This window comes from Rattus norvegicus, chromosome 1 (genome assembly GCF_036323735.1).
Source record: "Rattus norvegicus strain BN/NHsdMcwi chromosome 1, GRCr8, whole genome shotgun sequence".
NCBI classification, from domain to species: Eukaryota; Metazoa; Chordata; class Mammalia; order Rodentia; family Muridae; genus Rattus; species Rattus norvegicus.
Window position 1 is genome coordinate 88273836 of NC_086019.1, and position 19725 is coordinate 88293560.

General features: G+C 52.0%; 2 protein-coding genes across 6 annotated transcripts; one reads left to right on the forward strand and one right to left on the reverse strand.

The window, feature by feature from the left end:
* Positions 1-10028: 10028 nt before the first annotated feature.
* Bloc1s3 (biogenesis of lysosomal organelles complex-1, subunit 3) lies at positions 10029-12409 on the reverse strand. Of its 2 annotated transcripts, none has more exons than NM_001401248.1 (2): positions 12335-12403; positions 10029-11511 (listed from the first exon to the last, which is right to left on the reverse strand). In NM_001401248.1, the coding sequence occupies exon 2, from the start codon at positions 11500-11502 to the stop codon at positions 10915-10917; it is 588 nt and encodes a 195-aa protein (NP_001388177.1). In that variant the 5' UTR covers positions 11503-11511; positions 12335-12403; the 3' UTR covers positions 10029-10914. The 2 variants fall into 2 exon arrangements, with proteins under 2 accessions (NP_001388177.1, XP_017445491.1); XM_017590002.3 differs by having other exon boundaries at positions 10281-11511; positions 12299-12409.
* A 288-nt stretch (positions 12410-12697) lies between these two features.
* On the forward strand, positions 12698-19658 carry Trappc6a (trafficking protein particle complex subunit 6A). 4 transcript variants are annotated; one of them, NM_001109410.1, is made up of 6 exons: positions 12743-12854; positions 17816-17883; positions 18036-18153; positions 18565-18648; positions 18764-18857; positions 19390-19658. In NM_001109410.1, exons 1-6 carry the CDS (start codon positions 12771-12773, stop codon positions 19419-19421), a joined length of 480 nt encoding a protein of 159 aa, NP_001102880.1. In that variant the 5' UTR covers positions 12743-12770; the 3' UTR covers positions 19422-19658. The 4 variants fall into 4 exon arrangements, with proteins under 4 accessions (XP_063129732.1, XP_063129728.1, XP_063129734.1 ...); XM_063273662.1 differs by having other exon boundaries at positions 12698-12854; positions 18764-19653; XM_063273664.1 differs by lacking the exon at positions 18764-18857 and having other exon boundaries at positions 12699-12854; positions 19390-19653.
* The last annotated feature ends 67 nt before the right edge of the window (positions 19659-19725 follow it).

Consider the following 19725-nt stretch of genomic DNA (forward strand, 5'->3'; position numbering starts at 1 on the left):
ACAGATGGTTGTGAGCCACCATGTGGTTGCTGGGAATTGAACTCAGGATCTCTGGAGGAGCAGTTAGTGCTCTTAACCACTGAGTCATCTCTCCAGCCCCAAACTTGATCCTCTTACAAGTGCTTGAATTACTAGTGTGTGCCAACACACCTTGTGTAGGGCTTTATATACTAGGTAAGTAAGTACTCTCTCTCTCCTGAGCCCTAGAAAATACTGATTTTTTTTTTCTTTTTGAGACAGAGTCTATGTAGCCATGGCTGTCCTGGAACTCTCTGTGTTAACTAGGCTGGCCTCAAATTCAGAGATCCACCTGCTTCTGCCTCCCAAGTGGGTATTAAGGGTGCCCACCACCACCACACCCAGCTAGAGTGTGGTCTATGCTATGTAGCCTAAGCTAGTGTAACTCAATTCTCCTGCCTCAGGCTCCCAAGTGCTGGAATTATGGACATGAAGCCCCTCTCCCTTTTGAGACAACCCCATATGTGGCCTTGGCTAGCCTGGAGCTCTTCAGCCACTGTCTGTGAGGCCCAGCTCTGTGCAGCCAGCCCACTGTACTCAAAGTTGAAACCGCCTAAAGGTCCAGTAACTGACATACGGGTAAACAGAATGGGCACATATGTGCGCCATGGAGCACCATTTGTCTAAGAGAAGTGACAAACCAGGGGTGAGCATAGCAGCACGTGTTTAAATATCCAACTTGAGGTGTTTCAGCAGGATTACGAGTTGGGAGCCAACCTGATCTACATAATGAGTTCCAAGCCAGCCTGGGCTACAAGCTAGACCCTTTCTCAAAACAGAAAAGGGGCTGGGAAAGGATTCAGGGTTAAGGGCCTTCGCCACTGTTTCAGAGGATCAGAGTTCGGTTCCCAGCACGTACACTGGGCAGCTTGCCGCTGTCTGTTACTCCTGGTCTAGAGGATCCAGAGCTCACACACACAGACAGAACACAAATATACACAACGTAAGATTACATAATCATTTTTTAATTGTCTGGAAAGATGGCTTGGTGGTTAAGAGCATTTCTTGCTCTTCCAGAGGACCTGGCTTTGGTTCCAAGCACCCATGTGGTGGGTCAGAACTGCCAGTAACTCCAGTTCCAGGGGACGGACCCAGCTTTCGAACCTCCTCAGACACTGGGCACGCATGTGGTAAATCTGTACTTGCTGGCCCAACACATAAAACGGAATGAATGAATCTTAAAAATTTTAAATGATCCCTGGGCCATGGCAGCGCACACCTTTAACCCCAGCCCTTGGGAGACAGAGGCAGGCAGATCTCTGAGTTCGAGGCCAGCCTGGAATGTGAGTTCCAGGACAGCCAGGGCTACACAGAGAAACCCAGTCTCAAAAACAAGCAAACGACGACAAAAACCTGTTAAATAACAAGTAAATCGTTGGGGTTGGGGATTTAACTCAGTGGTAGAGTGCTTGCCTAGCAAGCGCAAGGCCCTGGGTTTGGTCCCCAGCTCCGAAAAAAAACAAAAAAAACAAAAAAACAAGTAAATCGTTGGGCTGGGGAGATGATGGCTCAGTGGTTAAGAGCACTGACTGCTTTTCCAGAGGTCCTGAGTTCAAATCCGAGCAACCACATAGTGGCTCACAACCATCTGTAATGGGATCTGATGCCCTCTTCTGGTGTGTCCAAGACAGCTACAGCGTACTTATAAATAATAAATGAATGAATGAATAAATATATAAATCTTAAAAAAAAAGAGTTCTTTAAAAAAAAAAAACCAAGTAAATCATTAAAGAGAGAGACTGAGAGAGATCAGTACCAGATACAATTAGGATTAGCCTTGAAACTATCACACCAAGAGAATGAAACTGAAGAAACCAGACAGAAGCCTGGGTTTTGGCTCACAGGGACCCGACCAAGGCTGTCAGACTAAGCGGAAGGGGGAAGACGTTGGCCTCTCAGCCTTCCTCTCTGACTGGGTTTCAGATCACAATCATTCACTCTGTCAACAAACTGGAGCCAGCATCCAAAGACAGCTGGGGGCCAGATGTACCATGGTGCCGGAGGCTGAGGTGCTCCGGAGTTGAAGGCCAGCAAGTTCAGTGGGTACACCCTGACCTCAGATCTCCCAGGGAGGGGCTGGGGGTTGTGACCAGGGTTGAACCCCTGGGTTAACATCATGGTTGCTGGAGGGAATCACAAAACACCAGCAGGCAAAAGGTACAGTGGGGGGTCTGAAGGGGTCCTAAAGGGAATACTGCGTAAGTGTTTAAAGATTAGAGACCAGGGCCTGACGGAGGCCCTTGCTGCCTCCTGACAACCAGCGTTTGGTCCTCAGGATTTGACAGGCAGGACGGAACCCTCACCAGGTTCTGTGCTTTCTATTGGAACATCCAACAAGCCAAGCTACTTCCATAGCCAGGCAGGGCAGACACGAAACATCACCACAGCTGGGGTACTTGAACGCTAGCCTTCCCTTACAGAGGAAAGGTAATGGGACCCCCACCCCCACCCCGAGAGGCCAGCAGCCCCTCCCAGCCAGTTGTATACAATTCTGTCCTAAATGCTTTGGCCTCAGAGAGACACGTATGGCTGGAAAGGGCTAGGGGGTGGGGCTCCATCTACACCAAGCTGCTGCCCGCCTCTCACCCCTCACCCCTGCTCCGCAAGGAAGCCTTATATCTATCTGGTTCCCCAGGTGAACTTTGGCAAAATGTGCCTCAGTTTGTCACTGGGACCTTGGTAGGAAGTAGGCATGGTTTACGATTCCCTTACGGAAGAAATTTTAGAAACACCTCCACTTGTGTGCTTTCACTAAATAAACAAACAAACACCCTTTCCCCACAAGAAGATTGGAAGTGGCCTTGCTGGGTTTTTGTTTTGTTTTGTTTGTTGTTGTTTTCTATATATGTGAATGCACTGTCTCTATCTTCAGACACACCAGAAGAGGGCATCAGGTCCCATTACAGATGGTTGCGAGTCACCATGTGGTCGTTGGGATTTGAACTCAGGACCTCTGGAAGAACAGTCAGTGCTCCTAAATACTGAGCCATCTCTTCAGCCTTCCTGTTTTGATCTAGAATGTTCACCAACTTCCCATCTGAGGGGAAAGTGCGTATGTCACTGTTTAAGTCCACAGAACCCTAAAGACACTCCCCGATGTTTGCCCTCGGTGCCCTTCAGCACACGGGCGGAAGGAGGGGGGAGACCACCTTTCAGGTCGTGAGGTGAGTTTGGATTCAGAATCTTTGGTGATCCATACCCGGGTGAGGCTGGCCTCGAACCTTCTGATTCTCTGGCCTCACCCTTCCTCAGTTCACTGCCTGGCTTCTGCTGTCTGGTTTGTTTTTCATTTATTTATTCGTTATATATCGGCTGAGATCAGAAATGGTTTCCTGTGGGCAGCTCTCTCTTTAATCGTGTGGGTCCCAGGAATCAAACTCTGAACATCAGGTTTGGCTCTGCCTTTACCCACCAAGCATCTCAACATGCTGCCCCCCAGCACAGCACCCCCCCTGCCATCTCACACACACACCCAGCCACCTCTCACACACACACACACCCCAGCCATCTCATACACACACCCCACCCATCTCACACACACACACCCCACCCATCTCACACACCCACAGCCATCTCAAACACACCCCACCCGACTGCAAGGCCCCCCATCAAGCCACCTCAGCCCCCTCCCCACCCCCCACCAAGTCATCTCCCAGCTCCACCACCCTCCTCATCCCCACTCCCCCCTCCATCCATCTCAAACCCTCCTCTAACCCCTCCACCGCCCCCTCCACCAAACTATCTCAACAGCCCTCCCCCTCACCCCTCCGCTGTATCATGCCTCCCACCCCACCAAGCTGTCTCACCACCCTCCAACAAGCCCTCCCCTACCCCCTCCCCTGAGCCATCTCACCCCAAGCCCCCCTCTTCCTCTTTTCTTTCTCATTTAGTTTTATATAATTTCTTTCTTTCTTTCTTTCTTTCTTTCTTTCTTTCTTTTTTTTTTTTTAACTTCCTTTTTGACCTCTGGGCTATTTACTTTGCAAATACTTGCGGTGTTTTGAGATATCCTCTTGATTTTGATTTCCGCTTTGGTAAGAGAAAATACTTCATGATATTGCAATCTTATAAACAGTATCTAGAGCCACCGCTTGCTCCCCCCGCCCCCGTCTTCCAACTCTGCCCTTTACATATTTGTGTTACATTTTTATTTATTTGTGTGTGTGCAGGAGTGTATGCCACAGCTCATGTAGGGCGGAAGTCAGAGAGCGGGAGTTGGTTCTCTGTTTCCACCACGTGGGATCCGAGGATCCTGCTCAGGCCTGGCGTGCTGGCAGGCGCCTTTACTTACTGAACCATCTCGATGACCCAGTTAAACTATTTTTTAAAAGCGGGAGACAAAATAGGATGTTCAGACATAACAAAGGGTTGGGAACATATCTGCAGCTATAGCTCATAGAATGCCACAGGAAGGCCTAAGGCAGGGGGAAGTGCTACCAGATGGGAATGGGGGCGCCCAAGACACGACAGCCCTGTGAAGACACACAAGCCCATCTTCAGTCTTCGATTTACTTACATTTCTTTATACAAAATTGATTATTTACTGAGAAACTCACGCCTGTTGCCCGGCACTCAGGGGCTGAAGTGGGGTGAAGGGGAGAAGCACTTGAGGAGGCCCAGAGCCCACGCAGGGAGACTGCAGCCTCGGTGTCCTGAGGTTCCCCTCCCCTGTGTGAGTCACCGCTATGTCCCTGTGGGTCGGTCATCTTGGATCAGTCATAGACAGAGGCTATGAACTCCAAAGGAGCGTCTAGAAGGTCAGACCAAGGGCCCTAGCGGGTGAGTCACAAGTGTGAGGACCTGAGTTTGAATCCTCCCAAGAAAGTACATACAACCAGGCATGGGGCATCTGTGAGCAATACTCCTTTAGTGAGACCTGAGACTCCCCGGGACTTTTGGTTCAGCTAGCCTGATGTCCGCAGCAGTGAACTAGAGACCCTGTCGAAAACAAGGTAGAAAAAAACCAACACCCAAGGCTGTCCTCTGCCCGCTACACAGGCACAGAGGCACAGAAAGTACCAGCACATTCACAGATAGACACAATATCACACACACACACACACACACACACACACACACACACACACGCTCACACAATCACACACACATATTCACACACACACAACCACTCATACTCATACACACTCCCACACACAACCACACACATTCACATTCACACACATTCACACAGACTGATACATACATTCACATACACTCACACACACAACCACACACACAAATGTATATATATATATATACATGCAAACACATATACATACACATACATACAGTAACACACATGCACATACATACACATTCACAAACACAGAGATACAGTAACATATACAAACAGAATACATACAAATACACACACACATACACACATACTAAATCTTTTTATTTCTTTTTTTTTTCTTTTTTTTTTCTCTTTTCGGAGCTGGGGACCGAACCCAGGGCCTTGCGCTTGCTAGGCAAACACTCTACCACTGAGCTAAATCCCCAACCCCTACTAAATCTTTTTAAAAACAGATAGGTAGTTTTCTAGTTGCCTCCAGCTGCTGCTCTCAGTAGTAAACTAGTTTAAAACATAAATATCCTCCTGGGGCTGGAGAGGTGAGTCAGCAATGAAGAGCATTGGCTGCTCTTCCAAAGGACACTGGTTCAAGTCCCAGCAATCCATGGACATTTACAACATTTACAACCTCTGTAAATTCCAGTCTCAGGAGATCTGATGTTCTTTTCTGGTCTCCTCAGTCATCAGGCAAGCATGTGGAACGAACACACACACACACACACACACACACACACACACACACACACACAGAGAGAGAGAGAGAGAGAGAGAGAGAGAGAGAGAGAGAGAACATTTTAAAAACTGAAGTAAGACCCAGGAGTGGTGGTGCCACCTCTAATTCTAGCTCTCGGGAGGCAGAGGCAGGCGGATCTCTGAGTTTGAGGCCAGCCTGGTCTACAGAGTGAGTTTCAGGGTAGCCTGGGCTATACAGAGAACCCTGTCTCAAAAAACCAAGCATATATGCATGTAGATAGATAGATAGATAGATAGATAGATAGATAGATAGATAGGGTATATACCCATGTGTTATGTTATGTATGCATGCATGTATGTGAGATATATATATATTAGAATAGATATAATAAAAATAAACTGAGATTTGTGGTGGCACAGGTCTATAATCCCAGAAAACAGGGAGTGAATGACAAGGATCCTGGCCAGCATGGAACATGAGACCCTGCCCTTGCCCCCTCCAAAAAAAATTCCAATAAAAATTTACATCCTCCATAAACTCCAGGTGGCAGTACTGTCCCCCACCCCAGGTAAGTAATTCTTGAAAAATTGGAACCAGAGACTATGGAAGGGTCAGAACCAAGGTAAACTGTCCCGGTGATTTTCCCACTGGCAGCAACAGTGTGTCTTCTCAGGATTTCCAACAGAGGGCAGCAGAGAGCCAGGGAGCAGTGCAGATAGCTGGGAACTTTGAGGTTAGTATCACTGGGTACTGGCTTAATCACACCTTGGAATCTACGGACATGCCTAGGGTGCTTGCTGTGCTCACTGTGCAAGCGAGGCATGCTGGGTCACCGAAGCCACCCAAGGAAGATCAACTCAGAGCACTGTGCCCACTCAGGAGACTGGCATGGCATGAGATGGAGCTAGCTCAGGGCCTCTGAGAGATGTGGACATAGATCTCCAAGTACCAGATGAAGTCAGCAAGTACTTTGAGTAGAAGGGATAGAAGCGGGAGGTTCAGGCCCTGGACCCCACCCCTGTCTCCACCTAGTACCTACCCCTAGCCTCTGGCCCCAGTTACATTCCTGCACTGATAAGGGGTTCTGCCTGTGGCCAAGCTCACCCCTGACCTGGATGTACCCAGGTCCTGGATGGAGACAATGTCTGGCCTCAACCTCTGTATGTGTGTGTGTGCACACACATGTGCGCACCGTGTATGGACAAGGTGTGCATGCCCACATGTGCACACGTGGATGTCAGAGCTGACTGCTGAGGTCCCCTTCTGTTGCCCTGCATTGCCCTTAGCCATACTGTTTTGAGATGGGGTCCACTGAACCAGACACTTGCCTTTGCTGCTAGGCTGGCTGGCCACAAGCTCTCAGGATCTGCCCGTCTCTGCCGCCCCCAATTTGGGTTGCAGGCACGCACGGCTGTGCCTGCCTTTTTCTCTTGTGCATTGCGGGATTGGAACCCAGCTTCACACGTATCCAAAGCAAGAGCTCTGAGCCACGGAACCACTGTCTCAGGCCCCTGCCTCACCTTTGTCCTTGAGCAAATGAGCACCCTAGCTTTTGACTATCTCCTGGAGCGGTCATGCCTGTTATCAATCCAGCACTTGGGAGGCCGAGGCAGGAGGACTGCTGAGAGTCTGAGGTCAGTTAGGCTACACAGTGTATTGGAAGGCTACACAGTAACATACACAGTAACATACCAGGACCCTGTCTCAAAGCCAAACAAGGAGCTGGAGAGATGGCTCAGTGGTTAAGAGCACCGACTGCTCTTCCAGAGGTCCTGAGTTCAAATCCCAGCAACCACATGGTGGCTCACAACCATCTGTAAAGAGATCCGATGCCCTCTTCTGGTGTATCTGAAGACAGCTACAGTGTATTTACATATAATAAATGAATAAATCTTTAAAAAAAAAAAAAGCCAAACAAGACTCCACGGCCTCTCTCCATGGCGCTCATGTGTATGCTGTGGAAGGAAGACAATATAAACAAGGTAAGTGCTATGGTGGCAACTGTCGTCATTTCTTTTCCTCCAATAAAATGCCTGGGGGCTGTTGTTTGGTTTCCGACCCGGGGACCAGGGACTGATACTCATATTTTACCAAAGCAGAGCTGGCCTCCTACTTTTCCCAGCATCCCTCAGTCCCTACCTGGCACACTCCGCCCTCTACCCTGAACTTCCCAGCCTGGGGGCTGGGCTGCCCTTCCTCCAGAGTCTCCCCCCTATATAACCCAGATATTTTGGTCCCTCCTTCTCTCTCTTCCTGTTTTCTCCCGTCCCCTTCTCCTCCCGCTCTCTCCATGGTAACTTCCCTTGCCTTAATCTCTTGGGCCCTTGGACTCACCCTAGAGCAACCTCTCCCGGTAAACCTGCCTTTGAAATAATCTAGTTTGGTTTGGATTGGCTCTCGGTTTGAGGGTGCAGTCCCACATGGGGGAAAAAGTCCAGGTGAGCGGAGCTTGAAGTAGTCGGTCACATCCGGTCCACGACAGGAGGCAGAGAAAGATGAGGGCAAGGTGCCACTCAGCTCCTTCTCTAATGGAGCAGAGGGAAGTAGGCAGATGGTCCTGCTTCGGCTGAGGAGATGAGCCAATCCCCTCAGCCATGCCCAGAGGCGAGTCTCTGGTTCATCCCAAATGTTGTCAACCAACTGCAACTCTTAGGGAAACCCACAGGCATGCTCCTGCCCGTGCTTTCTCTCACCATCACGCTTATGCTCTAGACTGGGATTCCTTCGATAAGTGAACTGGGGAGTTGCCTAAGCTTGAGTTCAGGTCCCCAGCGCTCATGTAAAGCTGGGTGGAGTGATGCATGCCTGTAACCCCCTGATCCCAGAGGGATGGAAATGAGAATCCCAGGGACTCTTGGATGGCTGGTTGGTCCAGCTAAAACAAGGAGCTGCGTGCTCCCAGAGCCGCAGCCCTGTGAGGCAGAGACAGGAGGAGCCAGGGGCTGCCTGACCTGCAGCATTGTCTGGCTTTCCTGAGAGGGCTCCCAGCTCAGCCAGTCCAGCAGGAACCCTGAGCACTGGGCTTGGTGAGAGACCGTCTCAAGTAATAATGATAACGACAATTAATAACACCAATAACATGCAGACTGAGGATGGTGTCCCTGTCAACCCTATGCTCAAAGTCCTCCCTTGGGGAGATGAATCAATGTCGGCCCCTCCCCTACAGCCCCAGTGACAAACCCAGACACTGGTCCACCATAGTTAATCCAGGGGAACCAGAGGCTTAGTTACAGAGCAAGGGTTGGGGGTTGGGGGTTGGGGGTTGGGGGTTGGGGATTTAGCTCAGTGGTAGGGCGCTTGCCTAGCAACCGCAAGGCCCTGGGTTCGGTCCCCAGCTCTGAAAAAAAGAAAAAGAAAAAAAAAAGGAGAGCAAGGGTTGGGGGGTTACAAACAGGAGTGGCTCCACTGGAAGTTATACACGCAGTAGGGATGGCTGCATACACGGAGTCCCCTCCCTAGTCCTTTCCGGGCCTGTAGACCTCTACCCGCTCCTCTTTGTCCCCCCTCCTTCTAGGGACCTCAAAGGCCAGCAAGCCTCTCTGTGGTGGTCTTTTCCCCGAAGCTCAGCAGAGTGAGCTTCTGGAGAGGGCAGCCTTGCACATCACCTCTGTCATATACAGGCCCTCTCATACATGAGCACGGCTGCTTACATATGCACACAGGTCTGCACACCCAGGCACACCTACCTGAGCACACAATACAGGCACACCTGCTTAGACACAGAACATCTACACAGGTGCAGGCACACCACACCTGTTTACATACACATGGACACACCTGAACGCGTAGGCACACCTACACATAGCACACGTACTGGGTAAGCATGCCTGCCAATACACACACACACACACACACACACACACACACACACAAACTACAATCTTTTTTCTTTTTTTTTTAAATTGATTGTAGCCCTGGCTATTCTGGAACTTGCTCTGGAGAACAGGCTGGCCTCAAACTCAGATCTGCCTGCCTCTGTGCCAGCCGGTGCTGAGACTGAGGTGTGGGCCACCACTGCCTGATACACAACAGTTATAGGTTTTGTTTTTGAGGAGGGGAGATGTCTGGGTTTTGTGTTTGTTTGTCTGTCTGTCTGTTTTCGAGCTGAGGACCAAACCCAGGGCCTTGCGCTTACTAGGTAAGTGCTATATCACTGAACTAAATCCCCAACTTCCACCCCTAATTTTCAATAAAAACCCTGACTCTAGTTGACTTAAGAACAAAATAGCATGTCAGCAGGTAGTGAGAAGTAAGAGGGTACGTTTTTAAAGGGGACAGAGATATCTAAGGATGTGCTAGTTTCTTTGTTTCTTTTGGAGAAGGGTGGTACTAGGACTTGAACCCAGGGCTGCCCACACTAGGCATGCACAATACCACTCACTGAGCTAACGGCTCACCCCACCACCCAAGTCCCTTCCACATACGGTCAGAGAATCCTCATTAAGACGGAGACAAAGGGAGTGGCCAAAAGAGTAAAAAACCAAGACCCAAAGAAACTATTATCCTTGGTGCCCATAGAGGTCAGAAATCCAAGTCCTTTTACCATCCAGAAACAGACAAAGTGAGTGGTAAATTTGTATCTGTGGAGTCATCTCCTATAACGATCAAAACACGAGGGGGCGCTGCCCCAGACCCAAACGCCTGAGAGTTAGGGTCACTACCCAGGCCTAGGTTGGTCTGCATCTGGCCACAGTGGTCTGTGTGTAAGAGGGGTGTGTAAAATGAAAGTATCCTCGGATCAGGGGTGATCATCATTTAGGGATGGAAACTAGAGGGACGCCCCCCCCCCAAAAAAAGCCTAGACTAGAGAGGTTCAAGAAAAGGAAGCAAACCCCAGCCTTGCCTAGGAGAGAAGCTCAATTTAGGAAATAGGACCAAAATGAAGGGGTGGGGGCTAAACCACTTGATAGCCACAGAACCTGGGCCGAGTCTTGGGTTGGGGATCCCAGAATTGTGCTAAGAATTTAATCGGGCCAAACCAACGAAGATGCTTCGGTTGGCGTTAACCAAACGTTAGTACGAATTGGAGGCCTCGGTGATCCAAGAACAAAGACAGAGTCAGATGCCACAGGTGGTACTAATGTCCACCAAGAGGCAGAGTCAGGTGGGGGGGACACAGAGTAACAGCCTAGGCTCTCGGTCCCGGGTCCTGCTCGGGCTCGATGCCCGGCACCCCTCGTATGTCCGGCAGCAGGCGACAACCAGCCACAATATCCAGGCGCTCCGCAAGCGCGCAGAGGTCTCCGCGCGCCAGGCGCACGCTGTGGGCGGCCGCCAGCCCGATGGCCTGGGCAGCTGCCAGCCTCCCGGCCAGGGCGGCCACATCGCGACCCGCACGGCGGTACACGCCGCTCACCGCAGCCGCTACGTCGTGGTCCAGGCGCGTCTGGCTCTCAGCCAACCTGAGCTGCAGCAGAGAGCGCGCAGGCGCTAGGACAGGGGTCTCCTCGGTGCCCCACGCCTCCACTGCATCCCGTTGCACCACGAGGGGGGGCAGGTCTCCCGGCGCGACCCTGGGCTCCGGCTCAGGCTCGGAGTCGGTCTCCGCCGCCTCCCCGGCCACCCGCAACCCAGTGGGGCGGCCGCGTGTCGGGCCCGAGGGACCCAGGTATAGCTCCTCCTCGGATGATGATGCAGACAGCTCCGAGTCGGTCTCCGCCGCTTCCCCGGGCACCACTGTTCCCGGCCTTCTCCGCCGACCTTGGGACGACGCCATGGCACGGAGCTGGAGAAGAGGAGTTGAGCAGACGTGAGGTCCTGAGTCCCAGCCCCTTTACCACCACCCCAGCCAGTCCTGGCTCGGCCTCAGTTTCCTCTTGTATACACATGGGTTAGAATTGTGCGTCTCGGGGTTGGGGATTTAGCTCAGCGGTAGAGCGCTTGCTTAGCGAGCGCAAAGCCCTGGGTTCGATCCCCAGCTCCGAAAAAAAGAAAAGAGACAAAGAAGAAGAAGAAGAAAAGAAAAAAAAAAAGAATTGTGCGTCTCTGTCATTCGTGTGCACGCCGGGGAAACCGAGGACCGGCTAGGAAAAGCCTTGGAACTAGGTCCCGCGACATAGTTCAGCCGGGGAAAGGCTCTTGCAGCCAAGTCTGACGCCAAGTGTTTGAACCTAGGACCCACATGGTGGAAGGAGCGAACTGGAGCCCGCAAAGTTGTCCTCTGACTTCTACACGCGTGCTGTGGGACGCATGCGCACATATGCATTAAATAATGTAAAATAATAATAAGGCCTTTAATTCCCAGCACCGGAGGAAAGACAGGGAGATCTCTGTGAGTTCGAGATCAGCCCGATCTATAATAGTGCTAGGCCATCCAGCACTACATACATAGTGAGACCTTGTCTCAAATTAATGCTGACAATAATAAGTTTTAAAAAGCTTTGCAACCAAGAGTTCCCCGAGTCCGCCAGCACAGGCCACACCCTCCACTGTCCTCCCGGCCAGCTAGCACTAGGCCGCATCGGCACCGGGGTGAACACCGAAAGGACGACCGCTCGAGGGGGACACTTAACTAGAGCCACCGACACCAGAGTCTCGGAAGGCCATACCCGGTCTCCGAAGCTCCGAGCCCGAGGGATCCGCCGCCTGGCGGAAGTGAGGCGTTCTCTTCGCGTAGCGTCACGTGAGTCGAGGTCTGGCCAATAAGGAAGCGGCTAGACAAGTCGCTTCCGTGTTGTGGTCCTATTTATTTGTTTGTTTATTTAGGAAAATTTTGTGTAACGCGTGAATTTATTTTTTTAAACCTGGATCCTCACACGAATCAGGGGCTCAGCCAATCGGGTGTCCAAAGACTGAAACAGGGAGGGGAGCGAAGTAAGGGCGGAAGACGTTAACAAGTGGGGCCAAGGAAGGGGCTCGGTGGACCCGCCCCCTCATTTCCAAGGAGGCGGGGCTAAATCAAAGCACCAGTCATATCGGGCCTGCCTCCCGAGCTGACCAATGGGAGGCAAGTGTTGGCCAGGTGCGAGGGGCGAGAGGTGGCGCATGGCGGACGCAGTACTGTTCGAGTTTCTGCACACCGAGATGGTGGCGGAGCTGTGGGCCCCAGACCCGGACCCTGGCTCGGGGGTGAGCGGCACGCCGTGGCCTTGGGGTGGAGAAGTGGAGTGTGATCGAGCCTTTTGGCAGGTCACTGCTGAGGCGTAGCGAGATGACTCGGGGCAAGGCGCTCAGTTCCAGGCCTCGTCCTGGGGCACCGTTGATAATTAGGGTAATTGGCTATTGGGCACGGATGAGGACTCGCCTCACCACCCACTTCGTGCGCAACTCAACGTCTTAATCTTCCTATCCTTCCGTCTCCTCCTTAGAAAATGCACCCTAACCGTACCCCGTGTCGTCTGTCCCCGCTGCCTGGGTGCTGGGATAAAGTGCGTGCTTATCGCGCTACACCCCAGCACACAGTGAGGTTTCTTTTAGTATGGATTTGTCCCAGTAATGAGTAAAGGCCCCACCTGGTAATGTGGAAGGTGGCGCTGGGATCACTGAAATTTGTAACTCATAATAGTTCCTACCACTTAGGTGTTCCTTTGTGCCTTCCTGTGTGTCGTACTCCCATCGTCCTCCCATTGTCTTCGATCCCATCCCAGGGAGGTCAGAAAGAGGCTGCTTTGCGCTGAGGCACAGGCTCTGGGAAGGGGAGAGCTTACTTCCTCTCTGCTCGGTGTCACCCTGACTCTCAATAAAGAGCTTAAAATAGCGTTCTGGGAGCCTGCACAGATATGAGTTTGCCGGGGGCTCTCCTGGTACCTCCTAACTGCTGCCACTGACTGTGTCTTACAGCTGAGATAACAGAGTTGGTGGGAGTGTGGCCTGAGCATCAGGTCTCAGGAAATTCCCTGACTTTATAGGCTACATGGCAGCTTGAACTCCCATGACTGCGTGGGAGTTCAAGACCTACTGTAGAGACTGCTCTGCTCCCTCTTTTCTCCCTGAGTATCCCCTACCCCAACCGGACTCCAGTGGTTCTTGAAGTTGGTTTTCGCTGTATAGTCCAGGCTGGCTTGTGATTCTCCTACCTCTGCCTGGAAAGTACTAGGCTTATGGGCCCTCCTTGTGTCTGGTTTGCATGCTGTGCCCCCAGTGTGGTACATACAGGTCGGCCTCAGCATCCCAGAGTGCTGCATCTCTGGAGTCTCTCTCATCTATATACTGTTCTACTCTCAAACACATGATCCTGCTGCCCACACTTCCCAAGTGCTGGAATTGGAGGCAGAGATATCTTTTTGGTTAATTACACCTCTAATGATTATTTACAAACTTTTAAAACTTTAACTCAACAGTATGGTAATTACATTATATCCGAATTATAATCATCTAGAGAGGGTTTATAGTCTATAAGAAAGCTAGGGGGCGTGGCTCAGCGGTAGATCCCCTGCCTAGACTCCCCCAGTGAGCGGTTGGGGGCGTGGCCCAGCGGACTAGCACCTGCTTGGAATTGCATGGCGATAAGCTATGTTTTATCCTTAACACAACAGAATACAGCAAAACCCGTGGGAGAATGTGTGTGGGCTCTCTGCAAACATTCCATTCCATAAAAGGACTTTTGCAATTTTACCTGTAGAGGTCAAGTGCTCAGGTCCTCTGAACAACTCCTGAGGCAAACGACTTGTCTTGGAACTGTTCCGAACTGGAGTTTTGGAAGCTGTACAGGCCCCGGGAAGAATCAAAAGAAAAACCCTCAGCCCCTCGCCTCCAGAGTTTGTCCCTGGGTAGGGGTCTGCCCAACCCAATTGATCTTTGCTTTTTACTGTGTGTCATTCGTCTCAGCTTGGATCACATTTCTCCCAGCATGCTCTCTTTATGTATGTCCTCTGTTTTTCCTACCCGTGATCATGTGACCAGTACGTCCTGCCCTCGAAATGGAGAGACAGGCGGCTCTGGTCTGTTCTTAGGGGCAGTAGGGTCCCTGCTTTGACTGGAAACATCCAAGAGCCTTTCCCTTGTCAGTGAGATGGCTGGGCTAGGGGCTTCTTCCTCTGCCTGCTGTCCCTGCCTCTTCCCCCACTGCATTCTGTTGTGCCCTCACCCCTGACCCTGCCACTCCAGTCCTTTCAGCTCAGCAGATACTTAATTGACCCTTGCCCAGGGACAGGCAGAGGGAAGCATGCACTGACCTCAGCTGTGTCTCTGTCACCATCACTGTGAGTAGGTAGTGCCCGAGTGGGAAACTGAGACCGCTGTATTCACCCAAGAGCGTGTTCGGTCTGTAGAAGGAAATTTGAGCTTGCTGGTGACCCTTCTGACCCCTTTGCTCTCTTGGCTGGGCTGGTAGGCCTGCCCTGTATCTGCAACCAGTGTGTCTGGGGTATCTGTCACTGTTGTAGTAAATATGTAATATTGGGGGTTTCTACCTCACCTTGGATTATGTTGTTCCCAGATAGAAGATACTTTTATATTTATAATAAGCCTTAAATCAGCAGAAGAGCTGGGCAGACGTCTACACTCTAGCAGTAGAGCTTCTGGAGAATATTCAGAAAGTTTGAGCCACAGAGCATCGGATTTTCCTTGTTTGTCACTGTAGGGAACACGGGCACAGGTGTGTTCCTTTGTGGTAGAACTGGTGTGAACTCTGAGGGAAATAGTGGCCCCTAGGTACCCCAGGCTCGCTGACCACCAGGCAATTCTAGGTTCTTGAGCCTTAGAACACAGCCACCTCCTTTATGGGGTTCTTTCTCCAGCTAATGGCTTCACACTGGCCAGGGGCTGTCACCTCCTTTGATGGACACAGATGCTGTGCAGGGTGTCACAGTAAGATAAGTTGAATTGTGGCTTGAATTCCCCTGAGGATCCCAAGGGACAGTTACTAGGGCTGCCTTCCTTTTGCACACAAAGAAACTAAGACTAAGACATTTAGTGTCACCCCATTTTCCTGACAGACCCCCTACATGTGGGAGGTATCAGGGTATATCTCAACCCAGGCACTCAGAACACCAGATAACACCAGCACAAAGGTGACTGATTCAACAGGGGTCTCCCAGGTGCAAGTCATGGCGGTGTGTGTGTGTGTGTGTGTGTGTGTGTGTGTGTGTGTGTGCATCCTTATCTGTCTTCCAAACATGATCTCCCATCAAAGCCCTTTCCACCCCTTTCCTCCTCACTGGTGCTGGAGAAAGCTAACAGAGCCCCCCCTCACCATCTTCCTGGGGAAGCCTTGTCTCTGCCTGTTTGGGAGAGGCCTGGCTCCTTGGTGATGTGACTTTAGTGACATTTGTTTATTCTGTAAGGAATGGGCCACAGCATGAATATGAAGGCCAGGGGCAGCTTGTTGTTGAAACAGGGTTTCTTTTTCTTTCTTTCTTTCTTTCTTTCTTTCTTTCTTTCTTTCTTTCTTTTTTCTTTTTTTTTTTTTCTTTTTTTTTTCCGGAGCTGGGGACCGAACCCAGGGCCTTGGGCTTTCTAGGCAAGCGCTCTACCACTGAGCTAAATCCCCAACCCCGAAACAGGGTTTCTTGATGCAGCCCTGGCTGGCCTGGAATTCACTCTGAGGACCAGGCTAGCCTCAAACTCAGAGCCATCGGCTCTGCCTCCTGGGTACTGGGATTAAAGGTGGGCTCCACCACCACACCTGGCCAGAGGACTACTTTTTTTTTTTTTCTTTTCTTTTCTTTTTTTCTTTTCTTTTTTTCGGAGCTGGGGACTGAACCCAGGGCCTTGCGCTTGCTAGTCAAGCGCTCTACCACTGAGCTAAATACCCAACCCCCAGAGGACTACTTCTGGTGGTCACTTCTCCCCTACCATGTGAGACCCCAGAATGTGACTCGGGTCTTCTGGCTCGGGAGCCAGCATCTTCACCACTGAGCCATCTTGCTGGCTGGCCTCCTTGGTTTCTTTGCTTTATTCTTATCATTTTTGTTCTAGGTGTCCTGGAACTCACTATGTAGACCAAGCTGGCCTTAAACTCACAGAGGTCTGTCCACCTGCCTCTGCCTCCAGAGTGATTGGGTGTCTCAGTGTGTAGCCCCAGCTGGCCTGAGTTTATGATTCCTCTGCCTCAGTCTCCCAAGCAGTGTGCTCATAGGCCTGTAACCCTGAGCCTGGCTAATTAACACCTTGATTCGAAATGTAGATGCCCTTCACCCAGCCCCCCACTCCCAACCCCTTACTCCCTCCCCGCACCCCCACCCTACCCCACCCCCGTCTGAGCTGGCATTTCCTTTGAACTCGGTGGTGCTGGGGTTAGACTGAACTTAGACTGAACACAAGGTCTCAGGCATTACTAGCTGAATACCTAACTGCTGAGCAATGTCCCTAACCCTTCTGTAACTGTGAGACAGGGCCTCTTACAGCCCAGGCTGGCCTTAGCTCACTGTGGCTGAGGATGACCTCGTCGTCCCCGTCCCCCCTCCTCCCACCTCCAACTCCCTGATGTTGGGGTTATAGGGATAGCCTATAGTCTTGTGTTTTTGTTTTTTTTCTTTTTTTCTTTTTTTTTTTTTCAGAGCTGGGGACCGAACCCAGGGCCTTGCGCTCGCTAGGCAAGCGCTCTACCGCTGAGCTAAATCCCCAACCCCATGTTTTTGTTTTTAAAGATAGGTTTTGGCCTTGTTGCCCATGCTGGCCACAGATACACTCTGTAATCAGGCACACATGACCTTCCTGCCTCAGCCTCCCAGAGAGTAGGAGTGACAGGTGACAGGTCTGCAGTGCCACTGTGACAACTTCTTAACCCTTCTCAAGCCCCCTGGCCTTAGTTGGCCATCCATCCCCCCACCCTCCCATCCGCCATTCTCATTAGCATCTGCAACCCTGGACCTGCTCAGCCCCTGACTCCCTGCTTCTCTGGTTGGGTGTTTGCACTGGCCACTGATGGCCTAGGTGAACTTGGCAGTTAGGCCCCAACCTCCCAGGACAGCATGGGTTTGGGGTAGGTGAGAGGGACCAGGCTCAGGGACCAAACTGCAGGAGACCAGCAGTGCTTCCAGGGATCTGATGGAAGGATCTGGAAGGTGAACTTTCCTGACCAAGGGAATTGAGAACTGGGGAGAAACCTGTGCAGTGTCCTCCTGAGCCTCCCTCTCTTGGCCTTCTAGGGAAAGAAGAAGAGCTTGTCAGTCCTGGAGGGCCTGGGCTTCCGCGTGGGGCAGGCTCTGGGTGAGAGGTGAGAGCCAGACCCACCTGCCTTCCTCTGCGGCTTGGAAGGGTGGGCAGACCTGAAGTGGGGTTCCTGCTGATAAGACGGAGGGTGGGGAAGGTTTCATGGGCCCACACATGTACCATATGGGCCAGACTTCATTCCACATCCTCATCCAGGCTGCCCCGGGAGACGCTGGCCGTTAGGGAGGAGCTAGATGCCCTCAAGTTCCTGTGCAAAGATCTGTGGGCGGCCATGTTCCAAAAGCATATGGACGGACTCCGCACCAACCACCAGGTGGGTGTGCGAGCCCAGCTCCAGCCTGGCTTCTGGGTGATACCTAGACTGGTATCACTGTCTACCCCTGCTCCTTGGAGCCCTAAGGGAAGCCAGGACTGCAGTGAGTGGCAGGGCTATTTCTTCAACTTCAACCTGCCCCTCAGGAGTGATCCCTGCAGTGGCCTCAGCATGACGGTTCTTGTCCCAGGCAAGTCCCAGTAGTCCCCTTTGAATACCCACGCTGTGCTCATTCCCTGCCACCACATCAAGGGCCAGAGAGTCAGCTTCTCCCAGCCCCCCTGCCAGGCAGGACTCCTTCCTAATGCCACATGGCCACAGGGTGTCCCACCTGTCTCGGAAGGATTGGCTGCTGGGTTTGTGGGTTCCCTGCTGCTAATACCCAGTCCCCACATTCTTTTCTGTTGACAGGGGACCTATGTGCTGCAGGACAACAGCTTCCCCCTCCTCATCCCCATGGGCTCGGGGCCACAGTACCTAGAGGAAGCCCCCAAGGTATTGGGAGAAACAGGATATGACCATCTGCCCACCCCGCTAGGCCTCTCCTGGGGCTGGGGCCTGGCCTCTCCTCTTCCCACACACAGTGTTCTGTCCCCCACCCCCACCCCAGTTCCTGGCCTTCACCTGCGGCCTCCTGTGCGGCGCCCTCCATACTCTGGGCTTCCAGAGCCTGGTCACTGCCTCCGTGGCGTCCCTGCCCGCCTGTAAGTCACTGGGGGTCGGGTGTTTGCTTCCCTTAAACGTGGTGCAGGCTTTGGGGCATCCCCATCTTTGGTCCCTCATCAGTGCTGGGAAGGGGAACCAGATTAACAAACTGTGACATGAAATTTGAGGCCCAGAAACAGGTAACAGGAACGGAACCACATACCCAGCTGCGTCCCTGGGTGCTTCTAAGAGAAGAAACTGGCACAGGACCCAGTGGGACATGTCCTACCCTGGCCAGGTTCCTGATGCTCGGAACAGTGGACTCACCACCCATCTGCCATTATCTTGACACCCCTCGCCCTGACAGCTGTCACCCCTCTATGAGGACCTGGGTTCAATGAGCAGGACATGTCAGGAGCTCAGGCTAGCCCTCCTGCCTCTGGGCTCCCCTATGGTCTGGAATTCGGGCCAGTTGGGTGGGACGGTACCCCTGTGACCCGCTCACTGCCAGGGCCCCCCAGGCTGTTGGTGCAGAGTCGGGTGAGCTGCTAGCCCCCTCACGGGCTTCCTGTCTTGGCCCTTCTGTTCCAGGTAAGTTCCAGGTGGTGATCCAGAAGTCCTGAGGACCCCAGGTTTGCCCTGCTCTAACCTCAGCCTCAGAATGTGGCATCTGGCCCTGCCTCACTGCTCACCTTTGGAGGCACTCACAGGCTCTGGGGAGGTCACATGTGCTTCCGCCAAGGAAAGGACTAGGAGGGTCCCGGGAGGTGGGACCCATGAGTTCAGAGTGGGTATGGAGGGACGTTAGGGCATCTCCCAGACATGTTCAATAAAGAAAGGTTCTTTATGAGGAAACAGACCTGTGTAGTGCTTATCACACGTCCCTCCCCACCCACACCCACCCTGTGAGCTCTAGGCACACCTGGC